The 9,936-nt window shown below is 37.9% G+C and overlaps 1 protein-coding gene across 1 annotated transcript in view; it reads left to right on the top strand.

Annotated features, from left to right (window-relative positions):
• The window catches only part of SREK1IP1 (SREK1-interacting protein 1), a gene marked incomplete at its 5' end in the record, with an annotated part of 6,528 nt that extends 1,581 nt beyond the window's left edge, over nucleotides 1-4,947 (top strand). Inside the window, 3 exons of the mRNA XM_009072125.1 lie at nucleotides 1,026-1,166; nucleotides 3,188-3,266; nucleotides 4,767-4,947. Of these exons, the coding sequence (XP_009070373.1) occupies nucleotides 1,026-1,166; nucleotides 3,188-3,266; nucleotides 4,767-4,947 (401 nt within the window). The remainder of the gene's footprint in view (nucleotides 1-1,025; nucleotides 1,167-3,187; nucleotides 3,267-4,766) is intronic.
• Between the last annotated feature and the right edge of the window lie 4,989 nt (nucleotides 4,948-9,936).

Genomic DNA, 9,936 nt, shown 5'->3' with positions numbered 1-9,936 from the left:
AGCACTTCAATATCCTTCCTGAACTGAGAGGCCCAGAACTGCACACAGTACTCAAGGTGTGGCCTCACCAGTGCAGTGTATAGGAACAGAATCACCTCTCTGGTCCTGCTGACCGTGCTGTTCCTGATCCATGTATTGTGGTTTAACCTCAGCCAGCAGCCAAGAACCAGCAGCCGTTCACGCTCCCTACTCCCCCCTCTTCCGCCCCAACCCAGAGGAATGAGGAGGAGAAAAAAAAAGTACAATATGTAGGTTGAGATAAGAACAGTTTAATAATAATAGAGAGCAGAATGAGCTAAAATGCTAACGGATAATGAAGAAAACCAGTGGTGCACAATCCAACTGCTCAGCACCCATGGACTGGTTCAACCCCAAACCTCCCCCTGGATTGGCCCTTCTTGCTTATAGACTGGGCATGATGTGCCATGGGGTGGAATATCCCTTTGGCTAGTTCAGGTCCCCTGTCCTGGCTATGCTCCCTCCCAGTTTCTCTTATCACTCTGAATACAAACACTACACTACACTAGCTACTGAGAAAGTTAACTCCATCTTGGCTAAAACCAGCACACCAGGCCAGGATGCCATTGGCCTTCTTGGCCACCTGAGCACACTGCTGGCTCATGTTCAGCTTTCTGTCTATCCAACTCCCATATATGTCATAAGCAAAGGGCAATATAACAGTTGTTGTAGATTTTTTTAGTATTTCCTTTTATATTCTTAGGTAATTTCTTCAGAAAGTGACTTAAGACAATTAAAAATAGAAAGTAAAGGTTGAATAAAGTCTTTAAATTGATGGAAATAAGAGAGGTCATAAAGCACTATGCAATGGAAGAGCATTGCTCAAAATGTCAGACTTCTTGGAGGCTTTTTCAAAGTAAGTCTTCTCCTGCTTTGTTCACAGATCACAGCCTACCCTTTCTTTCACTTCTCCAAATCCAGTAATACAAAAATGTATGTTCTTTAGCTTCTGATGTGTTCTGGTACACTGTAATTTTTCTTTCTTTCTGCATATTTGTTCTGCTCAGCTGGTCATCTGACATTCGAGTGCCGAAACTTCCTCCGAGTTGATCCTCAAAGAGATATTGTTTTAGATGTTAGCAGCACTAGCAGTGAAGACAGTGAGGAAGAAGAGCTGCAGAGATTGCAAGCCATGCGTGAAAAAAAAAGTAAGGTGTTTTTTCTGCTTCTTTTTTAAAATCACAGAGTACATTGAATAATTGTCTTCTAAAGTACAGGAACTGTCATTTTATGCTTTTTGATAACTCTTATTTGTTCTTTTAGCCTGTGCTTTAAAAGTAGGTCTTTTCCTTCATGTGTTCAGTCTTCAGAGATTTGATACACCCACAAATTTTTTTATTAAATTCCTCATAGGAAGTTATTAATGTATCCTTTCAGAACATCTTAGAAAAGGGTTCCTAAATCCAAAATTTATCAGATTCTTACTAAGAAGCTGTTTAGCAGAAAATTATATGGATGTCCTGATGTTAGAAGATGTTCATCTTTTGATTATGGCATGTAGTTTATAAACATCTTTTAGCTAATGGCAAATATGACACCTGAATTTATCTCTAGTTTCTAAGTAGGATTTTGACTGAAACAGCTACTGAATTTAAACATTCCTGTTTGAAGAAGTAGTGTTCTCTGTTTGAAAGGTCTGAGTATCAACTGTTTGTCAGAGAGAGAACAGATGGATTATTTATCAGATGCTGGAGTCCATTTGAATTCAGACTCCAAAGAGGTTGTTCCCCTAGGTAAGAAGGTGAGGTTGTTCCACTATAGTGTGTTTTAAAACAGTGAGCTTTCTTCTCCTCTGCCCCTTGAGACATCATGTTTTGTTCTGCTGCTATCACATTCTAGACTCAATGTTTAGTTCCTACTAAAGATGCTGTTTAGGAGGGAGAAGGGATAGATTTAACCCTGCAGTTTGCTGTGCAGTTCAAAAGCAATGGATAATCTGCTTCTCAAATATGCTGAATTGGTACTGCAACAGTCCTTTCTTGGAACAAATATGTTGGGAAAAACTTGTTCCTGCCTGTTACGTATTTGTGAATGTAGGGGTTGAGATTTTTTGGCCCTAAACTGATGGAAATTTGCAGAAAAAAACAGCTATTTGCTTGATCTTCCAATATCCCTGTTTCTTAGATGTTCTTTCTCCAGCCCTGGCTGCTAAGTGTACTGTAAGGAGATGTGTATTTTTAACTGTCTGTAATCTAGCTGGAATTTTGCCATTTTCAAGTGGTCTCATCTTCTCAAGATTTTTGAACTATTTTCTTAAAAAAAATACTGAGTGTTTGTTCACCCATTCTTGTTCATGTTTTTCAGTTCCTCCAAGGGTAGTTTGCTTTTTTAACTCATATTCTTTCAAATTTGTGGTAGCAGAGGAATAACTGCACTAGCCTGCAGACTTCCTGTAAAGTACAATAGATGAAGTGCTTAAAACTGGCTCTCTGAAGGATAAATTGTGAAACCAGTGTTTTGCTGTTAGCTGGCATTGTAATGTGTTTTCATGTGGTGGATTTGCATTTTGGAGAATTAAAAAATACTTTTTGAACTGGTATAGAAAAATCTAAGGTCAGAAATTTCATTCAGTGTGATAAAAAATTGCTTGAAAGTAAAATGTAAAGTTACTTTACAGGATTGGGGCAGGAAACAAACACAACCAGATGAAGGGTGACTCTTCTGCCAGTCTTTGTAGACAGTTAACTCAAATTTGTCTTAGTTATGGCATTGCTATTTGTGAAGTGTGAAAGGAGGATGTGTGAAAGTAGCTCAGGTAAGCCTAAGGGAATATTCTTTTTTTGGTATGTTCTAGTTAAGTGACCTCTTTTCAGACTTGGGCAATAATATGTTAAATGTTAAAACTGTTAAAATACAGAAGAACAGATAGGAAAACCTGAAGCTGATGTAAACATATAGGAAAAGTCACAATTTTTTGCTGTTTTACAGGCCTTCCTTCCTGCTTCAGTGCTTAGATCAAAATAACTAGAGTGCAAGTTGTGTGTAAAAACCCTGGTACTCTGCAAAATATTTCTGAAATTGCTACACTACACCAAAATTTGGAGGAAGGAAAAGAAAGCCTTTCAACAAGAATTTTGTAGTAACTTTGCACTGCTATTGAAGCCACACGTTTAATGCTGATTCTAATTTAGACAACTGTTTTGTAAACTGTAACTTTTTTTTCCCATAGATGTAAATGAGGAGGAAGAAAAAAAGAAACAAAAAAGAAAAAGCAAAGAAAAAACAAAATTAAAAAGACCAAGGAAAAGGTAAGTATCAGACACCTGTTTTCCTTTTGAAGCAAGAGTTTAGAAATATTTCTGGTACTTGGGTTCTTTCTCAGAAAATGTTGCTTCTTTTGATGCAGCTTTATTTGCAAGTATGTCTTTGGTTTGAAAAGGTTCCTCTCTTCCAGTGGAAACTTGTTTGTTCTTTGATTAATGGTAAAGTCACAGGTTTTCTGCTGTGGCGTTAGGATCATGGTAGTTGTGAAAGCAAGCTGGAGGTCTGCAGACCTGAGAAAGCAGTGCTCCCTCTGATAGTGCAGCATTGGGCAAGGTGTGGTGGGAAAAGAACAAGGAGTTAGGAAGGTTATGGGGTTGGTCTACAGCTGAGCTGGCATGGAGAAGGCTCCCTGCAGTTCAGAGACCCCGAGACTCTTGGTGTGCACACATGCATGTGTAAACACGATGTGCAGGAATACACGCATGTCCTGAATAACATGTACCTATCAAAAGGAAAACTTGAGTAGTTTTACTTAGCATGTGTTGAGTTTTAATGTCCCTGTTAGCAGAAACCTAAAGAAGTGTTAATTCAGTTCCAGAGGAAAATGTCATAATACCCCAATTCATTGTGAATCTGAGTTCTGGCTTGCTAACTGATTGATTGATTGAGAAGGTGATACTCTAGGTGAGACTAGTCATTAGGATTCTTGATGAGACAACATCCCAGGAACTGCACTGGGAGCTATCCAATGTACAGTGTATTTGGAGATCACATCAGATGTTTTTCAGAGATAAACAGGATGTAATGCTGGTTATATTGACATTTTCCCCCTTCCTTATTTACATCCTGTAGCTCTAACTTACACTTGTCAAGACAGAACTTACACTTACGAAGAAGTAGCATAGGAAAGAGTTACTCTGGATGTTGGTTTTGTTTACATTCAAGTAATTAATAGTTAATCATGTAAACAGTAGGACAAAACTGCCCTCTCTGAGTATAATAATCACAACACATTGTTATCATAATTCTTCTATGTGTGTAATCACTCATCGCTGCTGGTTAGCTACCAATATTAGCAGCTGCAAGAGGATCCAGGTTTGTCATACCTGTTTCTGTCAGATTGTTGCATCAAGCAAATGTATTAAGATTTTTCTGAAGGCCTTACTAGCATTGTAATTGATCACATGGTGTTCTAAAAGCTGGAAGCTCTATCTGGCTGTCATAGGTTTTCTTTTCCATGGGTTTGTACTGTTAGGCTTTTTCTTCTTGAAGACCAAAAACCACACAACATGCCTATTCCGTTATTTTTGAATCTATATTAGAAACATACTGCTTTTCTGGCAGAAAAGTCTTATTAGGAAGGTCATCATACAAGTTGAACATGCAGAATGAGATATCATAAGCTTTCCAGTAGATGCTACTGTACAAATTCTACAGCAAATGTGATTTGTGACATTATATAAACACTGTCATCTAAAAAAAATGCTATTGTGGCATTTTTGTTCTTTCATTACATATCAATCTATTTCGTTTTTTTTTGCTAGGTCTTCCTCATCAAGTTCAGGTGAAGACAATGAGCCAAAGTCCAAAAAACAAAAATCACACAAAAAGGAAAAGGGAAAAAAGCATAAATCTAAGAAAGGAAAGCATCATAAAAAGGAGAAGAAGAGACAAAAGGAAAAACGTTCATCTTCTGACAGCTCAGACAGCTCGAGCAGTGACTGAGATGCTGATTGATTTTTGGGTTCACTTCTGCGGAGAAGATTACTCTCCTTTCATATCAAAGTTATTTATGCTTTGCAATGCTGGATTAAAATGGGGGATATATATATATTTTTTTGAGAAATCTTTTTGCACATGTAAGTGCTTCAAATTATTAGATGGACCATTTAGGAGGAAAATCTTCACTTCTGTTTCAAGTTTGCTAGTACTAAACCATGCAAGTTTAACTAGTTCTTCACTTCTCAGTTCAGTTGTGATTAGTTGTGTTTGTAACCCATTACAGTCGGGTATGATCCACTTCAGTTTGCAAGCCTTTGTTTAGAAAGATTTGGACTGAAATATGCTTAGTGCCAGAATGGTTAAATCAGATTTGAAAATTCAAGTGAGATTTTCTATTATCCTTTAAATAAATGTATGTTTTGTAAAACATTTTTTTGCGTACTTTCATCAGTGAGTGCAGACATGAAAAAGTGTTCGGGTCCTGAGGAGGGAGGAACAGACAGTGAGAAGCGGAACAGGATTGATCCTTCACAATTAGCTTCTAAAATTGATCTAGTCATAGACTGTGAAAGACATTACACATTTTTTTGGCAGGATGACTGTGAACAACCTGAAAGCATACAGAAGCAAACCAAAGCTATTGATTTGACAAAGTTCTTTCTGCTTGGGTTTGTTCTTTTGCAATTACGGCTGTTTTATCTTTGACATAGATATAAAGGTTTGTGTATCAAAACAAGACTTCTAATATTAAAACTCAGCTATTTCTTCATTCCTATTCACTGTTATTAGCTTCAGTTTGCATGAATCACACTTTCAAGGGCAAACCCTGATGTAACTGCTGCTGTTGTATAGGCCCAAGATACTGATTGTATGACTGCTACTCAGCAAGCACCAAAGCTCTTTCGATATGAAGGTGGTGCCACTACAAAAAACAAGTGCCATTCCCTGTCAGTTATGGAATGAAATGCCTATTTTCAGGAAGGAAGGCAAAAATATAACTTGTGAGTAGTATATGGGGTGGAATGAAGCAAAGAAATGGAGGCAGGGCTGTGCAAAGTGCATAGATCAATGAAGGGTGAAGAAGCTCCATCTGCCTTACAGTAAACTGAAATACAAATCAACCTCTATCAATAGAACTCAGGAAACAAAAGCAGATTATTGGTACTTCCTTCAGTCATCTCTCCCAAATAGCTGAAGAAAAACATGCACATTGACAATACACCTACTAGCTGGGAAACAAGCTGTGCTGCAAAATGCACCAAAGGCTGCAGTCATTGAACTGAAGCTGAACTGAGCTCTTGCTTCACAAATAGCCAAAGTATATATACATTCACAGCTGGAAAACTACAGCTTCATGATTCTCTGCAACATGTGAGACACCATGGAAAAACCTTTAGTGTCTTTCATGATGTAGAGTATATACACTTTTTTATGTCCCTACAGTAAGGGAAAGTTGTTTTCAGCAGAATTGAATAAGTTTGTATAACATGTTTTAACTTAAGTACATATCAGATTGGCAGGGAGCTTGAAGAACAATGCAATAGTATTTTTCTCTTTAGGCTCTGCTAAAGTTGTGCTTCCATGCTTAGAAGTTACCATGATCTTTGGAGCCATTTTATCAGTATACTTGCTATCTTCATAATCTCTTAAACATCTGAAGTGTATCAGTTGCTACCAGTGTCAGTTTGTAGTGTGAGAAAAGTGGTATGTACATCATTTGCAATTTTATATCAGTTTTCTGTTTTACCATTACCTGCTCTTTTGCCATCAAAATGTGTATGAGTATTGCACCATCACTCATTAAGTTTACATTTAAAATATTATGGCATTCAATAGTGTCAAATTGTCTTTTCGGGAGTTTTTCCCTGAATGTTTTCTGCAGCTTAGATACTTACTTGTTGTATTCTGAGCTCTCTTCAATGGTCTGTGTTGGTTCTTGTGCACTCTGCAGGAGGGCATAAATGAGGGACAAACTGAAGTCTTAGCCATAGGTACCCAAGAGATGGAACTAAAACCAAAAGAAAAATAAACTCTGCGTGATACAGTATTGTTATACAGCTCTACAACTGAAAGGTTGTGTTCTCTCTTTTCTTTCAGCAGTAAGTCACAGTGAAGGATCATAACTAAGAATTGCAACAGGGCAATTATAAGTGGAAAAAATTTCAGTGCCTTGGTATGAACTTGGAACAGACTGAGTAGCCTTACAGGCTTGATCTTAGAGGAGATCAAAGCTGCTGAGATAATCAATGCATATTGAACTCTGTATTTACTCAGAGCTTTTGTAGTTGACAACAGCAAAGGAAGTCATAGCTGCAGGTCCCTTTGAAAAGGACCATGTGTAATGAATCTGACACGATGCCTCTTGTCTGTTTCATGCAATAATCAGTTCTAGGAACTTCTGAGCTGTATTTTCAGCAGTTCACCTTTTGCAATTCCTCACATCATCTCTCCCCAGTCAAAAATAGACACAATCTGTCTGTATGCAGAACAATGTCAAACATCACAAACCTTTTCACTCAACTGATGATTCACTAATGCCCTGCAATCTCCACAGCAGAGTCAGCAGTGAAGCTGTTAGAAAGAAAGTAGTTATGACATTGCCATGCCTTGGGCAGTCACCTATCTTAAGTTGTCAAAATGACCATTTTTAATACCAAAGTTACTGAGAGACTCTCTTGGAAAAAACACACACTTTGTGCCTCTTACCACAATGCCTCTCCCTCAAGGCAGTAGTGCCTGAGATGGGCATTAATGGAGGTTCTAAGCTGCAAATCACAGTAGATTATAGTAAGGGTGGTTAAAAAAAACATGCCAAAAATGTTTCTAGAGTAAAAATACTGGAAAACTTAAACTGTTCACGAGAAAATTTAGTGTAATAATCATGAAGACAAATTTAGGTGATAAAGAATAGATGAGGTGGTGCTAGCAGAAAACAAGCAATTGCAGAAGAGGTACAAGAATAAATAAACCAAAGGGATTGGAAAATAAAGAGAGATAAATTATTGGATAAAGAAGATCAGAAGAAAATATTTGTATAGAAATGCAAATATTCTCTTTAAATGTTTCAGTTTAAATAACAGCAATGAAGGAGGAAAGTCTGAAACAGGCTATTTAGTTGAGTTCATTTAAACTTCAGCATAGTACTCAAGATGAGACTATTATTTACATTTTTCTGTGTAAGCTAAATTTTTGTCCCAGTGAGAACATGCACTGTAAAGAGGAATGATTCATCCTTATATATTTGTACTGTATAAAAGTATTCTGGTCTAGTGGGGAGGTGTCCCTGCCCAGGGCAGGGGGTTGGAGCTGGATCTGTAAGGTCCATTGCAACCCTTAAAAGTCTATGATTCTATGATTCCTGAGGCTTTAACTGTGTAATAGTTTAGAAAATATCCTGGCAGAAATTTTACCATTAGAGAATTTCAACGTAGAACAAGGTTGATATATATAAGAAACACATTGTGTATTAGTATTAGTTTGTCCAGGAGTAGATTTAGACTTGAAACTCTCAGAGATTTTCTTTACATCAAAGATCTGCACACCCAGTAGGGCAAGAAATTCAACTGCTGAAAGAGGGAGCTTAGTACAATGGCTCAAACAAAGATATGCTTGAAGGAGACAGCAATAGACTGGACAAATAGAAACAAGTGTTCTTTTGGATACCAGAATTACCATTACTACTGGTACTTAGACACATTTTAAAAGAATGGCAGGGATACAAATAGGACATCAAGAAAATTCACAGATCATACAAAATAAGGTGAAGTCTCAAAGTAGTAGTGAGGAGGAGGCTGAGAGTTCAAAGCCAGGTGATTTCAGATGGGAAAATGAAAAATGCCTAAGATTAGCGGCAATATGAGGTTAGATCAGGACAGCAGATTATGTCTGCTGGGAGCAGCAATTGGAAAAATAAAATACACAGTAGAGGGTACAACCACCAGCTGAGGAGCAAAAGTACACCTCTGAGATATGGCTGAGGCTATTTTTGTAAAATTACTGCAAGGAAATAGAATCTCAGGGAAAGTTTTAGATTTAAGATAGATAGTTCATCTGTGGAACTGTTTAAAGTCAGTGTTTCAACCTTTGCCACACCATAATCCCTGGAAGATATCTCCTGTCCACCTGCATTTAGCCTAGCTCAGTTGTTTTTGAAGCAGAAAAAGAGGGTTCTAAAGGGTAAGTTTCTCTGCCTGTCAGTACCTTCAAGGTCATGGAACCTGGAAGTTCATGGTCATGGAACAGGACCACAAACGTCCCAAAATAATGCTACAAATCTCATCAGTGACTGGAGTAACTCAGAACTGAGTGTGAGCAGAAATGGATGTCTCAGCTTCTATTGCCTCTTGTCCATGAAACTGAACAATAGGTAGGATACCTCTAACACAGATAGTAAGGAATATCACCTCTACACTGACATAAGACCAGTAGGCATTTAATGCATCACTGTACATTTATTCCTGGAATGAGACAGAAGTTGGTTATTGTATTTTTCCTGCTTTCTGACACAGATTTTCTAAGCTGAACATAATATCAAGAAAAAGTATACTTCTAAATAGTTGTTTTAAACCTTCCTTGCAATGGAGTGATACGCTGCTTTTGGCAGGGAGAGTTGATTTTGGTCATAGCAGCTCATCTGGTGCCATATTTTAGATTTGTGATGACAGCAGTCTTCTTTCTACGGTGTCTTGCTGGAGGATCCACCTTTATCATAGGCTGCAATCATAAATTACTGAAGTTACTGTCATAGTTGATTAGGTGATGCTGTCCCTCTTTATAAGAAAGTTGATGGAGCAGCTGGTTGGTGTTCTGGTGCCAGACCTCTTCTTGGCTCTGCTTGAGCAGTGAGGACATTCTTAGTGCAGTGAATGTCCCTCAGGTACCCAAAGATGGATTCTGATCCTGACAGTGCACACAGTTTTGCCCTTTGGTTAGTTTTATAGAACACTTGAGCTACTCAGGCTTCTGCAATTCTGTGATTGTTGAAACAAAATA

The sequence above is a fragment of the Acanthisitta chloris genome, unplaced genomic scaffold (assembly GCF_000695815.1).
Source record: "Acanthisitta chloris isolate BGI_N310 unplaced genomic scaffold, ASM69581v1 scaffold12610, whole genome shotgun sequence".
Lineage (NCBI taxonomy): Eukaryota > Metazoa > Chordata > Aves > Passeriformes > Acanthisittidae > Acanthisitta > Acanthisitta chloris.
The sequence above is the reverse complement of the archived record's forward strand: the minus strand, read 5'-3'. Positions and strand labels throughout refer to the sequence as shown.